This window comes from Galeopterus variegatus, unplaced genomic scaffold (genome assembly GCF_000696425.1).
Source record: "Galeopterus variegatus unplaced genomic scaffold, G_variegatus-3.0.2 Scaffold1495, whole genome shotgun sequence".
Taxonomy (NCBI): domain Eukaryota; kingdom Metazoa; phylum Chordata; class Mammalia; order Dermoptera; family Cynocephalidae; genus Galeopterus; species Galeopterus variegatus.
This window is the reverse complement of record NW_007727606.1, coordinates 127,377-148,829: the sequence shown is the minus strand read 5'-3', so window position 1 is coordinate 148,829 and position 21,453 is coordinate 127,377. Positions and strand designations below refer to the sequence as shown.

Below are 21,453 nucleotides of genomic sequence, written 5' to 3'. Positions count from 1 at the left end.
ATCAGACACTTTTTTTTTTATCTATCTATCTATCTATCTATCTATCTATCTATCTATCTATCATCTATCTATCTATCTATCTATTTCTGACCGGTAAGGGGATCGATCTATCTATCTATCTATCTATCATCTATCTATCTATCTATCTATCTATCTATCTATCTATCATCTATCTATCTATCTATTTCTGACCGGTAAGGGGATCACAACCCTCGGCTTGGTGTCGTCCGCACCACGCTCAGCCAGCGAGCGCACCTTATATAGGATCCGAACCCGTGGCGTCGGCGCTATCAGCGCCGCACTCTCCCGAGTGAGCCATGGGGCCGGCCCAGACACGTTTATTTACTCATTCATGTCATGTTTTTGTTCAGTTACTTCTCCTCACTCTACTGGAAATTCCCTGAGCAAGGGATATTCGTTTATTTTGTTCACTGCTATACATCTCCAGTACCTAGGACAGTACTGGTTATAACAAGCTCACAATAATGTATGTCAAATAAATGAATGGGTATCCCACAGGGACAATGAGGTGTCCCTGGATTAGCAGCTTGGAGCAGAGAGGGAGACGACTCCCGAGGCTGTGAAGTTCAAATATAAGACTATGTATGAAACAGCGTTGCAAACGTAATGAGCTGTACGAAGGATCAGTATGATTTATTGTTGGTTTAGTTTATGCCTCCAGGAACCCCTGCTGGGCCCGCTTTCCTCCTCCATCCTTTTCCCGTGCTTTCCTCAGCTGGGGCTCCAGACCCACCCAGTCGGACAGATCATCAGGCCAACGTATCTCTTCTCCGGCGGGATTTGGAAAAGTCTTAGCACCAGTCTCCGTACCCTCTGCCACCGCCTCTTAGCTCTCCCATGACCCGGGAGCCCCGCGCACCCAACAACCCCCGCCCCCTTAGCCAGACAGGAAACGGAAGTGACGAAGCCTGAACCCCCGCCCATACGCCCTCGCAGCCCCGGGGAGGTGACGCGAGGCCCGGAAGGGGCGGGCACCAAGCTGCGGAGGGCGTGGGCGTGGCGGCCCATCCGAAAGTGGCCGTTTACTTGAGGCGGTTTCCTTAGTACCCCGAGTGATTTGAGTCTGTGGTGAGCTGCGGGCGGGCGCTGGGCCGGTGCTGTCGCAGCAGGAGTGGACCCCGGGGCCTCAGAAACAGGCTTTTATCTGGCCCGGGACTGCCAGCCGTGCAGCGCTTCTCTCCATAGCCGAATACTGAGTATTTGGACTCTGCTTCAGGCCCAAGTTCCCCGCCCTTCCCCGCTCCGCCTTTCTCTCTGGCTGCTACTGTCACTGCCTCCCTTTCCTACCTCGCTGTGCCCTCCACTAGGCACAATCTTCGTTCTCTCAAATCCGTCCTTTTTTTCCTCTCTTCCGCATCCCTTCCAGAAAGCAATTTAAAAGTCTTTCCTTCCCTCTTTATTTTTTCTTACTTGTCTTTCTTTCTCTTCTCTTTCCTTTACTTCTTTGTTTTTTTCACTCCCTGCCAGGTTTCTGCCTTCTCCAGGGCTTCTCTCCTTTTCAGGCGCCTGTGGTTCGTGTGTTAGGAAGTTGAGCTTTTAACGCAGTCGTTTGAAGATTTTAACCTTTTCCTTTCTCCTAACCAGGAGTCACAGATGCCAGGACGTATGGCCCCCCTCAAGAAGTCTCAGAAGGCCACAAGGTTGCCCCTGGCTCTAAACCCCCTGAAGAGCAAGGACGTGTTGGCAGTGCTGGCTGAGAGGAACCAGTCTGTAGTACCAGTTGGGGCGTGGGTAGAACATGCCTCCCCAGATAGTTCGGAAATCCCTGCATATGTGAGTGTCAGTTTGACCCCTCCTCTTCTTTTTATTAATTAGCTTTCTCTAATCCTTGGTGCTTAGATAAAGATGAACAGTCTGAGGATGCCATTTCTATTCCATCATAAGTAGATATGTTTTTGCATTAAGATTATAGAACAGATATGTATTTGCCAAAGCTTGCTGCAGCTTCAGTTGGCATAAGCAAATATTTATTACTTACCTACTGTATGGACCATAAATCTACATGGGATTGTATATCCAGTCATGCGTGGCTTAACTACAGGGATATGTTCTGAGAATGTGTCCTTAGGCAATTTTGTCTTTGTGGGAACATCACAGGGTGTGCTTACACAAAGCTAAATGGTATAGCCTACTACTCACCTAGGTTGTACAGTATAGCCAATGACTTCTAGGCTACAAGCTTGTACAGTATGTTACTGTACTGAATACTATAGGTTCATAATACAATGGTAAGTACTCAGGAATCCAAATATCTAAACATAGAAAAGGTACAGAAAAAATGCTGTGCTATAGTCTTATAGGACCACCATTGTATATGCAGTCTGCTGTTGGTCAAAATGTCATTGTGCACTGCACAACTGTATAATATATATGTGTGTGTATATAGTCTTCTCAAATTATTGCTTGCTCACTATACACAAGACATAAGCACTATCTACATCTTCCAGACACTGTACAATTTAGCAGGGATGACAGTTGGCCACACTTTAAGTAACATTAATTGGTAGCTTAAAGTTTATGATAAGTTTCATAATGGAGATTCAGGCAAAATGGAGTAAGAGAATAAAGGAGAAAAAGATTAATTCTAACAGGGATTCTGAGAAAGTCTTAACTATAAATTCCATGAGGACCTTTCTGTCTTTTTCATTTCTGTCCTGGCATAAAGTAGGTGTTCAGGAAGTATTTGTTGAATGAATGAGGAAATATAGTCTATGTTGGTCCTTAAAGAATAGAAATGCAGTAAGTACAGATGGTAAAGAAAAGCATATCATGTGAAGGGAAACTTTTGCAAAGTTTATACCAATTAACACACAAGGGCAGTTTTGTAAGGTTTTTGATAGTCTTTCACCAAACTGTGCCCCTTATCTATTATTCTTATTTTATTGTGGCACTTATTATGTTGTATTATAGTAGGTTGTTTGTATAATCTACTTTTCCTGATGGAGTATGAGCTCCTTGAGCATAGGGACAAATCTTATTTATCATCACATCCCCATTTTTATTTTAAATAAATACTGCCTAATAAACACAGGCACTGAGTACATATTTATGGAATGCACAAAATCTGTGAAGTATAGGTTAAAAAATAAAATCTGTGTAGTATAGTATCTGTATGTATATATCAGGTGCTGAACATGGATAGGAAAGTATAAGGTATGTTCCCTCAGTGTACTTGATCTCAGAGGAGAAATGAGACATGTTTAAAGTAAGTGTTATAAGTGTAATCATGCGGTGTTTGTCTTTTTGTGAGTGGCTTATTTCACTTGGTATAATGTCATTAGGTTCATTCAGGTAGCATGTAACAGAAATTCCTTTTTTTTTTAAAGCTGAGTAATGTTCCATTTCATGTATATACCATTTTCACTACTTTTTTTTTTTTTTGCGACAACTTTTTTGCTCTGTAATTTTATTTTGTTCTTTGATGTTTTTCCTGGTATAGAACATAAAGGTTGTCTTATCATGTATATTGAATTTACCTCTGAGAAACCTAATTGAGTAAGTGAAGGATTTGTAGACATGAAAATTTAAAAAATATTTCTGCTAGGTTTTCAAACAATTCATTAGAAATAGAGCAAGTTTATAAGATAATTGGTAATCTTTGATAATGCAAGATATTTTATAAAATATATGATATTGTCGGTCTTTCAAGCAATATGACATGAACCAAAATAAAAATAGATCCTTTTGACCTTTTAAAAAATAAAGTGTTATGTATGTACGTACATATTCATTGATTTATTCCTACCCTGCTTATTTTCAGAAAAGATTTTAAGAGTCTGAGTAGTATTTGATTAAGTTCGAAGAATATGATCCTTAACCAAAGAAGAAAGATATGACTTTGGGTTGATATGATCCAGGAAAAAGTTTAATGAGTAATTTAGATAACCAGAGAAGAGAAGGAGATGATTCTCCTATGAAGGAGAATGAGGAGAGTAGGAAGTAAGTAAAGCGTGTCCAGGATTCTAAGGGTAGATTAGATTGATTGGAGTGGAAGGTTTGGTAGGGGAATGGAGGTTGACAGGATTATAGAAAATAAGGATGGTAGGGTACCAGAAGAAATTTTGGAGAAGCGATTGACTTTACTCATTGTTTAACATTTACAGATGAATTTCATGATCAAACAGTATTTTTTTTTTAAAAAGATGACCAGTAAGGGGATCTTAACCCTTGACTTGGTGTTGTCAGCACCACGCTCAGCCAGTGAGCGAACTGGTCATCCCTATATGGGATCCGAACCCGGGGCCTTGGTGTTATCAGCACCGCACTCTCCCGAGTGAGCCACGGGCCGGCCCATCAAACAGTATTTTGATTACACTGATTGCTTTAAAGTTTTTAAAGATTAAGGAGAGGTTAGATCCTGGGGGGACAAATTAGGGTATAATTATAACAATTTAGGCATGAAGTATAGCATCGAAAGTTCTTTAGTGGTAAGGAATGGAAAGGAAAGCCTTGAAAAAGGAGTGGATAAAATGGGAATGAAAAGGGATGAATGCAAGAAACATTCCAGAAGAATCAGTAAGATTTGGTACAAAGGTATTTAAGTTATTAACACCTCTTTTTAATTGCTCAAATTATGACATCTCTAATATCAGTAGTATCAAAATCTCTAATATTTGACACTATCAGGCTTTTTCTTTTTGTGCGGTAAAAAGGGTAGAATCTTATGTTCCTACACATTTACTAAAAGTGTTCAAGTCTTGGAAAGTGTATAAACATGTCTCCTTTTCCTTGTTTAAAAATTTCCCATCAGTGCTAAACAAAGGGAGTTTGATCAAGCATCTAATAGAAATCTTTACTGCTTTAGCATATCTTGTATGTGAATCTACCCTTATTAACAGATGTAGCTCTGTCACCTCAGAATACATGCTGAATAGTTACTTCTAAAGCTTGGTTATCCTGAGATCATGTCTATTCTAAAGAGTAACTCCTAGTCATTTTTCTCCCCAAAATTTCACGGGGCCACCAGGATTTCTAAAAATGCCATAGCTTCAGACCCCCATGTCAGTTAAATTAGCATCAAAAGACACTGCTGTCCTATCATTGTATGTGACTATTGCATTACTTTATAACTTGTTCTTGTTATCTTTTGCTGTATAACAAACCTCTCCAGAACTTAATGGCATAAACCAAATACTGTGTGTCAGGAATTTGAGCAGGGTCCAGTGGGGATGGCTTGTCTCTGCTCCACAGTGTCTGGCTCAAATAGCTGGACATGACTGGGACAGCTTGCTGGGTTCTGGCTGTTGGTTGGATTCCTTGGTTCTTCATGTGGCACCTGCTGGGCTGTAATATCGAAGATGGCTTTCTCACTCATATATCTGACAATTGGGCTATAATGACTTCAATTGCTAGGGGCTGGCTGGATATCTTTCTGTTTCCACATGGCCTTTCTATTTGGCTAACTTGGGCTTCTTCACAGCACAGTAGTCAGAATTCTTTTATGGTGCTGGGTTCCCCCACAGTGAATACTTCAAGAGCCCCAGGTAGAGGTTGCTTTAGGACCTTGCTTGGGAAGACACAGAGCCAACACTTCTGCCTCATTCGGTTGGATGTATAGAGCCAGATCAAGTTCATTGTGAGGGAGGATTACACTAGAGCACAGATACCAGGAAGCTTAATTAACATTGAGGAGAGGAGGAGAGATCATTTTTAGAGACTAACCGCTACATAATCTAAGCATCAATTCCATCCTATGTGAATTATCCAAAATGTGTTCTTTGTTGTGAGAAACACTTCATTCTATATTGCCCACTTGGGAGTCCATAGGATGCAAAAAGGCTATAAGTTAGTTGTGCAATCAAAGCAATATTTAACTTTGTTTAACCCAGTATTTCCCAAATTTATTTAACTCTGGGAAACCACAGAACAAGTGTTCTCAGGTTCTGATTACCTTGCACAGTGGTGTTTGCTAGGAAAAATATGTTTCATGTTTCTGAAATCTGGTCCACTCATCTTTGGTTTACAGTTGAGATCCAGTATCTGTAATTGATCATGCACTTCAGTGAGATGTTTGATCATTTTAGCGTGAGGATAAAAGGAACAGACAGAGAAAATGGAAGTAAAAGAAAGAGACTGAATGACTTAAACATGTCTGGGCCTTGAGTTAATCTGGGTCAGTTATTCAGGCTTTATTACATATATCTATCCTTTGGAATTATTTTACCTAATTTTTTTTGATATTTGTATTGTACATTCCACTCCTGTGGTTCATACTCTTGTAGAATACTTTATGGGATAGATTTCTTGGAAAATTTAATTTAAACTTAAACTTATAATCATTTGATTTTGAGAATTTAATGACAATCTGTGAAATAATCTGAGACACCCTTTAGAATTAGAAATTGGAAGCACTGTGTTACAAGGAATAGATAGGAGGTATGATGATGATTTTATTTAATTTGAACATTCCTTATGAAGGAAAGACATAGTCAAGAGAAAAGTGGTACAGAATAGAACACAAGGGTTGGAGTCAGAGAAACTTCGGGCTCTGCTACTACACATCTGTATGATCTTGGGCTACTACTAAAGATTACTTAATCTTTCTGAACCCCAGTTTTCTCATCTGTAATATAGGGATAAGAATACCTACTACAAAAGGTAGTTTTGAGGATCAAGTGATATAATGTAGATAAAGTACTTGTCACATAATAGATCCTTAATAATGATAACTGCTGTTGTTATGATGACTGTGACTGTTATTCAAAGCACTTAGAGGAGGTGAATGCAGATCAGGGACTCAAATGGGATAAAATGTTCCAGATAGTTTAGAATATGTTTTGGAATTGAGCAATTATATCAATATTCATGGAATGCTTTAATAGTCAAGGCTCTGTACTGTATGCTGAAGGGGAACAAAAGAAAATTAAATACATTTCTTGCTCTCAAAGAATTCATAATCAAGCAGGGGAGTCAAGAAGTACTGTGCTCAGTTAACGTTAGTAAAATGAGAGGTGCCATAGCATAAGAGAGATCAGAGGAAGAAGGTGTTGTGGAAGGTACTGGGGGGTAGGTATTAATGGTCTTGAAGACTTAGTAGTCTTTTATTAGGTGGAGATGAGAGGAATGGCATGCAAGGTTAAAAATGGAACATAGTTTGATTATGAAGACATTTTACAGTAGGATATATTTGATGAGTGGTGAGCAATCTGGTGTGTGTGGACTGTTCACTCATTTTAGAATATGTGTAACACAAGATTGGCTTGATTGGTTTGTTAAGAATTAATGAAGACATCTTTAGTTCCAGTTCAATAAAAAATTAAAATTTGATTTGAGTACTCACGAATTCCAGTTTTTAGTTTGTGATTTGGTTTAAGTTCTTGGTACTCACTAGCTTTGTCTAGATTATCAGCTCTGAACTCCTGTGATTTTCTTATTCTTATGGGAATTTTTGATTATAGAAATGAACTTTTTTTCAGGATCAGATCCTGACTGCTTTGTGTTTCTAATAGTGCTAACGGGCAAAACTGCTGACATTTAAATTCATTTTTTTATCTTTCATCTTTAAAGACTTCAGCATATATGGTTGAAGAAAAACTAAAAGAACAGTTAAGGAAAAAACAAGAAGCTTTGAAACATTTTCAGAGACAAGTCAAACACCGAGTAAATCAACAAATTAGGCTAAGAAAAAAGCAACAGCTTCAGAAGTCTTATGAAGCAGTAAGTTCAAAAGTGAACCTCACTCAGTAAAGATTGAGTGGAAAGTATGTGTTACGGGATAAACTGTTAGGCAGTAACAGTCACTTTCTTTTGATTCCATGCTTTGTATAATCTGATTTATTAGTTAGGGCAGTAGATTTTTATATAGAGAAACCGTGTTTTATTTCTGCATTGTTCTGACTCACTTTGTTGCTTTCACCAAATACTGTAGTTAAAAACAATGTCAGAATTTCAGATTCAGACTTGAGTTTGAATTCTGGCTTTGCCACTTAGTAGCTATTTGGCCTTGTGCTAATTACTTAACTTCTCTGATTGTAGTTTCTTCATCTATAAAATGGGGATATGATGCTTACACAGAACTGTGTGAGAATTAGATGAGATAACTTAAATTATTAGCACATAGTAGGTGCCTGGTAAATGATAGTTTCTCTGCCAGCTAAAGCCTATCCTCTGATCCCCACCCTGGCTTAAAATCTTTTGCATGCTAGAGGCATTATTTGATTATACTAAACTGAAGTGGAATCTCACTGTCCCCATTTCTTCCTATGTGTAGGCAGAAAAAGAAGGCTGTATAGCCATGCAATCTTCAGATCCAGCACACTTAACTCCTAAAAGGACAAGTGTTTTTGCAAACAATTTGAATGGCGCTATTGGAATTTCTAGGTTACCCCCTTCCCAGATGCTTGGGGATGAAATAGAAGATAGAGAGAATCAGAATGAATTATTCCAACAACAAGCCCAGGCTGTAAGTACATACTCATCTTCCCAGATGCTTGGGGATGAAATAGAAGATAGAGAGAATCAGAATGAATTATTCCAACAAGCCCAGGCTGTAAGTACATACTCATTTTTTTTTTTTATGTCTATGATATTTTCCCCTATCCCCCAAACCAAAAATATGACATCTAGGATATGAAGTGAGGATTAGGAATTATCACATACAATTTCACTTTTATCATGTGACTTTTTTACCTTTGTAAAGTGGGGAATAATGGGATAATGCTCATTTTTTATGTATATATTTTAATTTACATTTATTTATTTTTGTTAAGACCCTTTAGAATCACCTAAAGAAATGTGCGAAAGTATTAGAATTCAAAACTTGCTAGAAAGAGCTTTAAGTCAAAGAACATAGATTTTCCCAGTTATACTGAGATTATGTTCTGGGTAAGTTACTATCAGTTTCTAGCATACAGACAGAAGTGATTCTTACATTTGTTGCACAGAGGTTCAGTACATATATGGGGTATTTCATTTATTATTTATCTTTGTCTCTTTTTTATTTCTGTCTTTTAATCTGATTATCACAACAAATGGATCTATAGTTATAGGTCAAGTAATAATATACTAAACACAACATTTCCAGCGTCTTTGGAAAAATGAAAATTTTACTTAGTGACTCATTTTATATGCCTGCTGTTTAAAAATTAACCACTATGAATAGACTCATCCACTCAAATCAATTGACTCCATCCAGTCAGCTCTCTCCTTGGTGTACCTGAGATTTTGTCCAGTTGATATCCTATTTTTCAACTCTGCTTTGGGAATTGTTCTTCATGTTATCATTTTTTTTTTCTTTTTGTCTTTTTTCGTGACCCGTAACGGGATCGCAACTCTCGGTGTCGCGCCCGCACCGCACTCAGCCAGTGAGCGGACCGGTCTCTATATGGGATCCGAACCCTCGGTGGGAGCGCCGCTGTACTCCCAAGCCCCGCACTCAACTGAGTGCGCCACTGGGCCGGCCCCTTTCATGTTATCATTTAAAGGCAAATTCTTAGGGATTGTGAGAGGAAGAGAGAAAATGTGGAAAATGATGAGTATGTTAAAATAAAAACTGTGTTACTGCCTAAGTTAACAAGCTTAGTCTCCATAATCTGATCTATTAGCATAAATGGGGAAAGCTTTAGAAGCACATGTTATCATGTTGAAATACTTAAAATAATTTAATTTTTTTGTGTGTGTAAAACTGTGACTTTTTCTCAACATTGTTCATTTTATAGTAGTCATTTTTGTAATCATTGTTTGTTTGTTTTTTTTTTAAGATTACGAACAGTTTGTTTAGCAAATGTTTATTGAGCCAGGCACTGCATAAAGTACAAGGAGTAGAACATTGACTAAAACAGACACAGTCATTATCTTCATGGTGTTTGCAGCTGTAAATCCCATTGTAGTGAGGATTTTACTTCATCTGTATAATACATGAATAGAACTCATCAGTCAGCAGATTTTTTAATATACTGTGTTTGTTAAGCATTATAAGAATGCTAATGAAATGTGAAGTAGGACCCTCCATGGGTTTATATTTCTAGGTAGAGATACAAAGCTAATAGACCCCAGTCTATTAGATAATAATACAGAGACATTTGCTGTATTTGGCAATAAAGTTTGTGCTCTGGGAGTTCAGAAAATTTAAAATTCCAAGGAAATAAGGGAAGAATTCATGGAAGAGATGGAATTGAACTGTACATTTTAATTTAAAATTCCAAGGAAATAAGGGAAGAATTCATGGAAGAGATGGAATTGAATTGGTAAATTCAAGAGAATTTTTGAGATAGGAGGAACAGTTAAAAGTTAAACAGTTAGAAATTAGAATCTACAATGAGCTTAGTATTAGTATATTTGGGAATAGAGCCTTTCTAATTAATAGTTTATAAAGGAGCATACAGAAAATGAGGTTAGATAGGTAGGAGGAAATCAGGTGATGAAAAGGCTTAAATATTATAAAATTTCAAAAAGTTTTTATACCCTGTTTTTTTTGTTGTTGTTGTTTGTTTTTTTCATCTTCTTGAAATAAGATGAACTACTAAAGAATGCTCAGTGACTTAAACAACTATTTGGGGCCTGTAAACTTTTGCTCATACAGCTCCATGACAGTAGATGCTTTTTAATCTTACCATGTCTGTTGCAGTTCTTATCCACTAGATGTCACTATGACTAGACAATGAGACAGTGTTCAAGCACTAACTCCCTTAGTTTATCTAGAACTCGTTGAATAAATGGGGAACATAATTCACTTTCTGAATGTTAGTGGACTTTTCAGTTTTCTTGTGTTTTGGAGCTATAGAAACACAACTTGGAGTTGGAAGGGTTTTAAAAGTTCATCTGTAATATTGAAATATTTAAAGATGAAATGATTTGGCGTCTGGAATATACTTTAAGGTAATATAAGAATGAGGTAAAAAGTAGGGAGTTTGGATAAAGCAAGATTGGCCAGGAGTCGATCATTTTAAAGTTGGGTAATATGTCCATGGATATTATAGTATTCTGTCTACTTCTGAATATGTATGGTTTTCCATATGTTTGAATTTATTTAAACTTTTAATTAAATGTTAAAAAAATATATATTATCTGGTCCAGCCCTTCTCTTTCTAAGGAATTCTTTTTATACCATTTCTAATATATGTGTGTGTGTGTGTGTATATATATATATATATAGCCATCTAATTTCTGCTAGAACACTTCTGCTGTTGGAGAACTTACTACTTTTTCAGACTGTTCATTTCGTTCTTAGAAGACTTGAAAATATTACAGCTATTTCTTCAATATATTGAGTGAAAATCTTTCTCCCTATAACTTTTACCCATTGGTTTTAGTCTTGCCCTCTCAATAAAGAATAAAATACCATCTGAGGGCACTTCATGTGTTTAATTATAGTTAATTTTTTTTTTTTAGGTTTGTACATTCCTAATGCCTTGGTTCATTTCTTTGGAATGCTATTTAGTTTTTCTATATTCTTCTTAAATATGACCCCCAAAACTGAACACAGTACTGTATTTCAAATGTGATTCGGCCAGGATCTGTCCTATTTTATACTCACACATCACCCTCTACATAATAATGCTTAGTATTACCTACTTGCTTGAAGATCAGATTAGATTAGGTACCCAAAGTTAGGAACTAGAATTGTAGAACTGGAAGAAATTTCGAGTGGTCACATAAAATAGAACCAGCCCTTTCTCTTTGTTAAGACTGATATTTATTTTTAAGGACCAGGTTTCTATGGTGTCTCTTGATAACTGCATTTTGGTGGGGAATTGAAGAACATCTGATCATTGTTTTATTCTCACCACTTAAAAACGTTTTATCTATCTATAGACTATGTAGTTCACCACTGTTTCTTTTCTAGCATGGTTTATTCTGGTTCTTTATTTGCTTCTCACTGAATCATTTACTATCTTGTTTGTACTTTTATTCTCTCTTTACAATGCTGGTTCTCCAGCTTTTTAAAACCCTAGAAATGATTACTTTTTGTAGTAAAGTTTTTTTTTTTAAAGTTTATCTATTTATTAATATTATTATTGTGTTACATTCTAAGATGTCGTGGAGCAGTTGGAGGGGAGGGGGAGAGGGAAAGGGGGAAGAAAATAAGGTGGGAGAATGAGGAAGGAGGGGAGGTGTGGTTGAAGCCTGTGGCACCCCCCTCATTTCTGCAGAGGAGACCAGGGGGCTTCCAGTGGTGGCTCGGTCATTGCTGGGCTGGATGCCTATGTCAGGTGGGTGTGGCTGAAGCCCTTGGCCCCACCACCCTGGCTCAGGAGACAAAGGGTCTTTTAGCAGTGGCTTGGTGGTCATTGCTGGGCTGGTTGCACAGTTCAGGGGGCTGTGGCTGAAGCCCTTGGCCCCCCACCACCCTGACTCAGGAGCCTAGGGTGTTTCTGGCAGCAGCTCAGTGGTTGTTGCTGGGATTGGTTGCGGGTGTTGGGGGGAGCATGGCTGAGGCCCCCCCCCCCCCCCCCGGCCCGGGAGTCTGGGGCACTTCCTGAGGTAGTTTGGTGGTTGTTGCTGGGATTGGTTGCGGGTGTGGGGGGGAGCATGGCGGAGGCCCCCCCCCCCCTCCCCGGCTCAGGAGTCTGGGGCACTTCCTGAGGTAGTTTGGTGGTTGTTGCTGGGATGGTTGTAGGTATTGGGGAGACAAGGCCAAGGCCCCCCAGTAAAGGTTTAAGTCAGATGAAATAACCTGCTAAATTCTCTGTAACCTACCATTGAAAAAACTAGTGTTTCAGTTAGGTTCTTTTGGCTGCAAGATCAGGCTAATGCAAGCAAGGGGAAAGTTTGCTTCAATAATACACATGGGGTAATAAAGACAGAATCAGAATCTCACACAAATCCAATCTTCCTTAAGGAGTCTGCAACTGGAGAGTTTTTCTGGATCTGAGGTAGCTCCATGGACTCCAAGAGCATGGGATCTTTCATCTTTACATTAGTATTTATTTAACCATTAAGGTGATTGATTCAGTTGCTCTCATAGGTTAACCAACCTTTCCCATTTGCCTGAGATTGAGGGGTTTTCCAGGACATGGAACTTTCAGTGCTAAAACTGGGACAGTTCCAGGCGACTGGTGTAGTTGGCCAGCTTGTCTCTCAACATTTGTGCTTCTCTCTTATTTACTTATTTTTCTACTACTAACTGATATTCTCTTCTTTTCATCACAGCTTTATAACTTTGGCATACTTGAGGTTCTTTCAGTCTCTTTTCTCCAGTTTAGGACTTTTTAGGTTCAGGTCCTGTCCTGACTTTTCTTTGAGTATTTCCTAATTCATTATCTGAGATAAGAAATCTTTATTGGCCCAGTTTGCCTTTTTTGCCTTAGGTCTAGGTTACTGGCCATCCTATAGATTGGTAGCTATAGTGATAAAAGAAAGCTATTGCAACAGATGCATTGTATTGGAGTTCACGGACTGTTATAAGGGACTCATGTTAGTTAAGTTTAACCATATAATATTTTGTGGCCATTGAAAAATCTAACACATTTAAAAATGAGTGTGATATCATTTGCAAATAAACTACATTGTTCTTGAATAGAATTAATCTTTGAGTAGATTTTTATGTCACATGCAGTTTAAACTGGTGTTTAACTAGTTTGAAGTCATGTTTGACTGATGTAAAGTGGTTATAACACACAGTTTAAATTGGTATTAGGCCTCCACAGCAATAGAGTAGGTAAAATTCTATAAGTGTTAGATCTCATCTGTAGTCTTTTTGCATGACGTATGTGGTGTTAACAGATCTCATCTGTAGTCTTTTTCCATGACGTATGTGGTGTTAACTAATTGTTTCATTTGTTTCATTTATACAGTTATATATAAGTTTTCATCTTTCTAATCCCCAGCTGGCTAAAAAATTGCATGAACAAATTAAAAAGAACTGAAGAAAGTATGAACAGTGCACAGTGTCATAGTAGATATTCTAATTGTTTCATTTGTTTCATTTATACAGTTATATATAAGTTTTCATCTTTCTAATCCCCAACTGGCTAAAAAATTGCATGAACAAATTAAAAAGAACTGAAGAAAGTATGAACAGTGCACAGTGTCATAGTAGATATTGTTATTTGTCAAATTTTATTCTACATATTTGCTTGATGTTTTAAAATTTGTTTTAATATGTAATCATTGTTTGCTTTAGATTTTAAGATTTACATCCCAAAATTTGTTTACATAGTTCAGTTTTTGTTTCAGCAGACAAAAGTCCCTTTGCTAATTGTTAAAATCATGTTTCTGCATGTAAAATAGGCTGGTTTTTTGTATGCAGAAGACATAGCATCAAGACCTATATTTATTTGATATACTGGTAAACAACCCTTGTTCCAATCAGTTAAGGCAAGGGAGGAGGCTGCCAAAGGCTGCCCCTTTGTTAGGGCTTGTGGGCATGGCAGTTTTCCACTATAATTGGTTTCTGGTACATCTAAGATATAGTCTCTAGTGGTTAGTGCAAGCGAAGTTTTGTTGGTGATGGTTTTTCTACTGGAGGGAAGAAAATCTAGGCCAGTGTCTTCTAGGATATTCCTGAGATCTGATATATGTGCGTATATATTTATATATGTAATATGAGAACCCAGAATGCATCTACATGCTCATGTTGTTCATGGAGAGGTAGCTTTTTGAGTGAAATTGTCAAGGAATCTTTTTTTTCCTTATTTACACATTCAGTTTTATTAAAATTATATATGCACATAGTTTAAACAAATAAATAGTTGTGTATAATATTTGTAATTAAAAAAACAGAAGTACTTTGCCCATTTCCTCATTTTCCCCTCCTCAAAAGGAACGATTTGAAATTTTTTAGTTTTGTCTTTTTGTATTAACATTCATCTTTCTGTTTACAGTGCTCCTTCTTGATTTTTTTAAAAAAATTAGGCATTTGTATTGATGTTCCACTAGGAAGGATGAGAATTTAGCCCTCTTTCTATCCCCTGCTTCTGCTGCACATGTACCCTTCCTACCTTTCACCCTCTCTTTATTGATAGGTATACTGTAATTTTGCTTAGATCGATATTCAGCATTTACGTTCTTATGACTATGTAAACAGCTGAGCTAGGTAGTAAGCTATGATTACTTTTCCTTCTATGTGTGGCTTTTTGTTTTATCTGGAGTTGGAATTATAGTCACCCCTCAGTGTCCTTGAGGCAGTGGTTCCAGAAGCCCTGAGGATACCAAAATCCACGGATGCTCAAGTCCCTGATATAAAATGGCATAGTATTTGCATATAATCTATGCACAACCTCCCTTATACTTTTAGTCATCTCTAGATTACTTACAAAACTGAATAGAATGTAAGTTCTATATAAACAGTTGTTATACTGTGTTGTTTTTTATTTGTATTATATTTTTTATTGTGTTATAATTTTTATTCTTTTTTTAAGGAATATTTTTGATCCTCGGTTGGCTGAATTTTTTTTTTAAATGAAATGCTTCACGAATTTGTGTGTTATCCTTGCATAGGAGCCATGCTAATCTTCTCTGTATCGTTCCAATTTTAGTATATGTGTTGCCAAAGTGAACACGTAATGTGATAGAATTAATTTTGGGGGTACCTGGCTGGTAGGGGGATCCAAACCTGTGACCTTGTCATTATAAGACTGCGCTCTACCCAACTGAGATAACAGGCCAGCCCCTGTCCTCAGTTGGTTGAATCTGCGAATACAGACCCCATGGATAGGGAGGGCCAACTGTGTATTAATTTTTCATTTGCTAGGTTTTCTATGTAATTATGAGTAATTCATCTCCATCAGGGAATCTTAAGTCTTGGTCAGAGATTTAATGCTAGTCTTTGTTAATAACAATTAATAGCTGTAAAAGAATGAATAGTGAGTGTGTCTAAGTTTCTAGTATAGAAAAGATTTTTGGTCAAAGTTTGTGTTTTGACTATTCACACACACAACACATGCACATATACATATGTACGTTTAAACATACACATAAATATGTATGTACACATACAAATGTATATGTATACTGCACACACAAACTTACACATGTATGCAATGATCACAATTATCTTTCAATAAGAGATATGTGCTTAAGTACATGTTCATTGTAATTTTACATAGTTTTATTTGTAATATTCCCTATTTTCTATGTTTTTGTTTTATGCTTGTTAACATTAACTTTGGTCTTTGTATTAGTTTCTGGTGGCTGCTGTAACAAATTACCTCAAGCTTAATGGCTTAAAACAACAGAAATTTTCTCTCTCAGTTCTAGAGGCCAGAGTCCAAAATCAGTTTCACTGTACCAAAATCAAAGTGTTAGCAGCACCACACTCCCTCCACAGATTGTAGGTGAAAATTTGTTCCTTGACATTTCTAGCTTTTGATGTTTGCTGGCATTCCTTTGCTTGTGGCTGCATGATATCAATCTCTGCTTGCATTTTCACATCACCTTCTCTTCTTCTGTATGTTGAATCTCCCTCTACCTCTCTGTTACAAGGATACTTGTGATGGCATTTTGGGCCCATCTAGATAATGCGGGATTATCTCATCTTAACACCGTTAATCATATCTGCAAAAGCCCTCTTTTCTTATAAAGTAACTTTTACAGGTTCGAGGGATTAGGACCCGGTATCTTTGAGTGGCTGGTTATTCAGTCTCTTACAGTTCTCACAGCAAGTCATTGAAAGGTCTTTTCCAAGGTTGAAGTTTGGTGAAGAGTCATGGTTACAACAGAGAAATAGAACAAACATAATGTATATTCCCACTGCTAGAAGAAATAGAACTGCTTAATAAATTATAATCAAGCTGACTCAGAAGTTTGGACTTGATGGGAAATTAAGATTCTGAACTACTGTTTCAAACTTGTTACAGTGGGGATTTTGAATCCTTGGTCACATAGTGCAGGGCATTAACGTCTACCATACTTGATAATAAAAGTAGGGATATTTATGGCTCTGTATTTTTTTTTTATAATTTCATCTGCACATATATATCTTTTCATATTGTGAATTACTCTATCTTGACCCCGTTAGCTTCTCTGCAGCTACCTAAACCTGGAAGTCTTCCTATTAGTAGAACAAAGAGTAATATGTTTGAAGCTGTTTTCTCTGGCTAGAGGTGTAGACCTCTGAAAGCAAGAACAGAGCAGAGGTGATATACTATAAGAAAACTGGACTGGTAGTGAGAGAGAGTCTTTTTATCCCTAGCTCATTATTCATAAAAATCTAAAATATTTGTTACTTACATCTAAAAGTCATGGTCATCATTTCCCTTCAAGGGAGAATTGACATCATTAAACTTTCAATGAATGCATTAGAAGTGCTCTTGGCTTTGTCGTAATTTCACCATGTAGTATGGGGATATACTTTTTCTCCACATAGTGCAGGTCTTATCTTAAAAAACGGTACATAGTTAATTTCTTTCTTTTCCCTAATGGGACCTTCTTTGCAGATTTTGAGATACAAAATAGGCTGTGTTTCTCTGAAAAAGAAATCAAAATAGGTGCATACTGAAAATTACTAGATAGAGATAAGGAATGAACAAATCAACATTTTAAAAAATTTATTTATTTATTTATTTGGTGGCTGGTGGTATGAGGATCCAAGCCCTTGACCTTGGCGTTGTCAGCACTACAGTCTAACCAAGTGAGCTAACCAGCCAGTCCAATGTATTTAGTATTAATAGTCACTTATCAGACATTTCTTAGAGTATTTGAAAAAAATTGGTTTTATTGAAATGTTTGAGTTTGTGTTCTAATTTAATATAGGAATGATTCTTGGAGTAGGGGAGATCAGAGTAAAGACTGTAAATAGCTGTAGTTTTCAAATGTTGGGGGTGGAGAAGGGATTCATAAAAATAAGGAAAAAAAAGCGTTTTAGGGGAACTAGAAATAGAGTCTTCCAGCAAGGAGTGATAAAAGCAATTAGGCATGTAAGGACTAGTTGAAGAAATAACTTCTTATTGAAAGGATGGATAGAAGGTAATTTCTAAGCGTAATTCAGACTTTGAGTTGTGATATTTTTGTTGTACATACCTAATATAAAGCATACATTATTAAAAAAAATAAATGATTTGGGGGCTTCCAGTCAAGATGTCAGAATAGACGATTCCGAGCATCACTCTCTCCCATAAATCAACCAATTTACAACTAGTAAAAAGCAACAACAGCCAAGAGGGGGTCACTAGAGATCTGGGGAAGAGGAGGAGAGACCTATGGAATTCATGAAGGCAGGAAAAGCCACAATGAGAGAAAGAAAGGATTGTTTCTACCATTTCGAATCCTGGCTGCTTCAAGACGAGCTGATGAGTGCATGGAGCAAGAGCTGGCAAAAGTTGCAGCTGTGCCCTTCAGATGAAGTTGCTTGGAAGTGGCAGGGGAGAAGAGGGCCTTGGTGGCCCTCAGGCTGTCAAGACCACTAACAGGGCTCCTGTGGACTCATATCGGAGCGAGGAGTCACAACAACTGAAAAAAGGAGCCACTCAGAGGCTGGTGAGTCATTGCAAAGGACCAGCACACAGCCCGTCCCGTGGGAAGTATTTGGAGTGTAGGTGGTGGGAGAGATGGGCCACCAGGGGAGCATTGGGGCACAGCAAGGACAGCTGATCTGTCACCCAATCAGCACAGGACCACTCTGTGTAGACTGGTCAGGAATAGAGAACTGCAGGGGGAGCAGTTTGCTTCAAAGACTCAGGTCCAGACCAGAGTTTCTACACAATCCAGGTGTTCTGGACCTCTTGAGACCTGAAAGTACATGCAAAGTCAACCATTAAAACCTGAGCTGCACAAAAAGCCTTACCCAGGGAATCAGCAGCAAAGCAGCAGTTTAGCTCAACCGCAGGGCTTAAGTGCTGGTCCCCACAGGAAGTTCCTCCATTTTAGAAGTAAGCAAAGGACAACAAGTTAGTTCTGGTGCAGAGTTTAAGTAGTGGAAACACTGAATAATCCATCACAGAACTGAAAGAAAAAACAAAATACCCACAGGCCAGAGACAGAGTTTGACATTAACTGGTAAAGGTCTCACTTCACCAAAGAACACCTATAAATCCTAGAAGGACCAGAAGCCTCCTGGGCCCCCAAGCCAGGGAGGAAAGAGGGCCCAAAACCTCACTCATGCCCCCTGACACCCAAAACAAGCCCACCGACGACCACGGAGTTGCTGCAGGAACTGCCCTGGGCCCCTGAGCCAGAATGGTAGGGGCCTCAGGCCTCAGCCATGCCCCCCTGACACCCACACCCAGCCCAGTGACCACCACCAAGCCCCCACATGAAGTAACCCGGGCTCCTGAGCCAGGCAGTGGAGGGCTAAAGGCCTTGGCCATGCCCCCCCCAACACCCTCACCCAGTCCAGTGACCACCACCAAGCTGCCACAGGAAGTGCCCCAGGCTCTCGAGCCGTGATGGTGGGGGACCAAGGGCTTCAGCCACACCCACCCCCCGACATCTGCAACCAGTCCAATGATGACTTTATCCACTGCTGGAAGCCCCCTGGTATACCAAGCCAGGGCAGTTGGGGGCTGAAGGCTCCAGCCACACCCCCCAACATCAACATTCAGCTGGTGGCAATGACTGAGACACCGCTGGAAGCCCCCTGGTCTCCCTGCAGGAATGAGGGGGGGTACCACAGCTTCAACTACACACCCCCCCTCTCCCACCCTATTTCCTTCCCACTTTCCCTCTCCTCCTCCCACCCAACTGCTCCACAACAACATCTTAGAATGTAAAAGCAGATGGAGCTGGGGATCAACCCCTTCTCCTGCAACCAGGCATGCTGCCACTGCCACAGGGCCCACCTGGGGTCCTGAGGTTGGAGCTGGGGACTGACCCACAGCCAGGCAAGGAGCACGCCAAAAACACCACTTTTATACAGGTGGCCCACCACAGCCACCACAATAGCCATGGCTGCTGCCAAAGTGGGTAGACACCATAACCACCGTGCAGATGGCCCACCAGCCACTCGAGTGCATTGACACAAGGAGAGTCACTAGGAGAGACCAAAGAAAAAAGGAGGATGTCTCTCTCCACAAAGCCCACTCCAGAGTGACAGAAGAAGCATCTACTCTACAATAATAGTGGGAGACCTGAATACACCTCTCTCAGCACTGGACAGATCATCTACGCAACAAATAACAGAGTAACCTTTACTCTTTCAGAAGGAGAGAAGAAATCTAAGGTTATCAGAGGTGGGAGGGGGGAGGGAGAGGAGGTTCGGGAGACATTGGATAAGAGCATAAAGAATAAGTACGATTTGTAATATGCTTATAATATTAATTTGATCAACATGTCAACGTTGAACCTCCAAAATGTGTATAACCAATTATGATTCAATAAAAAAAGAGATAATCAGAAGAAGAAATAAATAAATAAATTGTGGGATATTCATGCAATTGAATATTATACAGCAAAGAAAATGAACTAACTGCAAACAACCTACCAACACAACGTACAGGAATATAATGTTGGATTTGTGTCTTTTCTCTGAATCTGTTTTCTCGTTCATGATGATGTTTATTTATAGATCATGTGTGTCTTCCCACCCAAACAGAATGTAAAATTGCAAGAGCATTAGAAAAAAAAAAAAAGATTTGTATAACAGCCCTTAACTTGAATTGCGGTCTTTAAATTGCAAGAGCATTAGAAAAAAAAAAAAAGATTTGTATAACAGCCCTTAACTTGAATTGCAGTCAATTCAAGCCCTTAACTTGAATTGAAGAATAATGGCAATAATGTTGTAAAATGCTATCAGCAGATCAAAGTCTCTTTTGCAGGTAATCCTCTTTTGTTAGGTCTGGCATTTTTTAATAATAGGGACCTGTGTTCTTGTTGGAACACTTAGTGCGTTTGGTATTATAACTTTAACCTGTTTTTGTTTGCTTTTTTTCCCTTTTCCCTAGCAGCTTAGTCAAACCATGAAACAGGCACGTCACCGACTGGCATCCTTTAAAACTGTGAGTAAAAAAAAGGCATCAGTGTTTCCAGATGGTAGAAGGAAAAGCTTTTCTACCCAAGAGGTAAATTAATTTCTAATATACTGTTTTTAAAAATACAGATAAAGATTTATTTACATCTCAGCATAATTTAAAACTGTAAAATAATTGGAAATAACCTTAAATATCCAATAGTAGGGAATGCTTGAATAAATTATGATATATCCATATACAGCCATTCTAAAAAACATTGTGTTTCAAAGGATATCAGAAGACAAGGGAAAGTGTCTGTGACTTAAGGTTAAGTGAAAAAAGTTGAATACAAAATTATATNAGACAAGGGAAAGTGTCTGTGACTTAAGGTTAAGTGAAAAAAGTTGAATACAAAATTATATACAATATCTCAAAAAAACCTTCTGTCAGTAAATATTTATGGAATGTTTATGATTGCTGGGCATTGTTCTAAAAACAGGACTTACAGGGCCGGCCCGGTGGCGCACTGGAGAGTGCGCCGCTTGGGAGTGCGGCGGGGCTCCCGCCAAGGGTTCGGATCCCATATAGAGACCGGTCCGTGCTCACTGGCTGAGCGCGGTGAGGGCGCAACACCGAGGGCTGCGATCCCGGTCCCGGTCCCCCGTACAGG

At 38.7% G+C, this 21,453-nt stretch overlaps 1 protein-coding gene across 1 annotated transcript in view; it reads left to right on the top strand.

Moving 5' to 3' along the window:
* Window positions 1-1,102: 1,102 nt before the first annotated feature.
* CCDC15 (coiled-coil domain containing 15) overlaps window positions 1,103-21,453 on the top strand; it is an 89,562-nt gene continuing 69,211 nt past the window's right edge. The window contains exons 1-4 of the mRNA XM_008577338.1: window positions 1,103-1,794; window positions 7,528-7,677; window positions 8,231-8,422; window positions 20,781-20,894. Of these exons, the coding sequence (XP_008575560.1) occupies window positions 1,615-1,794; window positions 7,528-7,677; window positions 8,231-8,422; window positions 20,781-20,894 (636 nt within the window). The 5' untranslated portion in view covers window positions 1,103-1,614. The remainder of the gene's footprint in view (window positions 1,795-7,527; window positions 7,678-8,230; window positions 8,423-20,780; window positions 20,895-21,453) is intronic.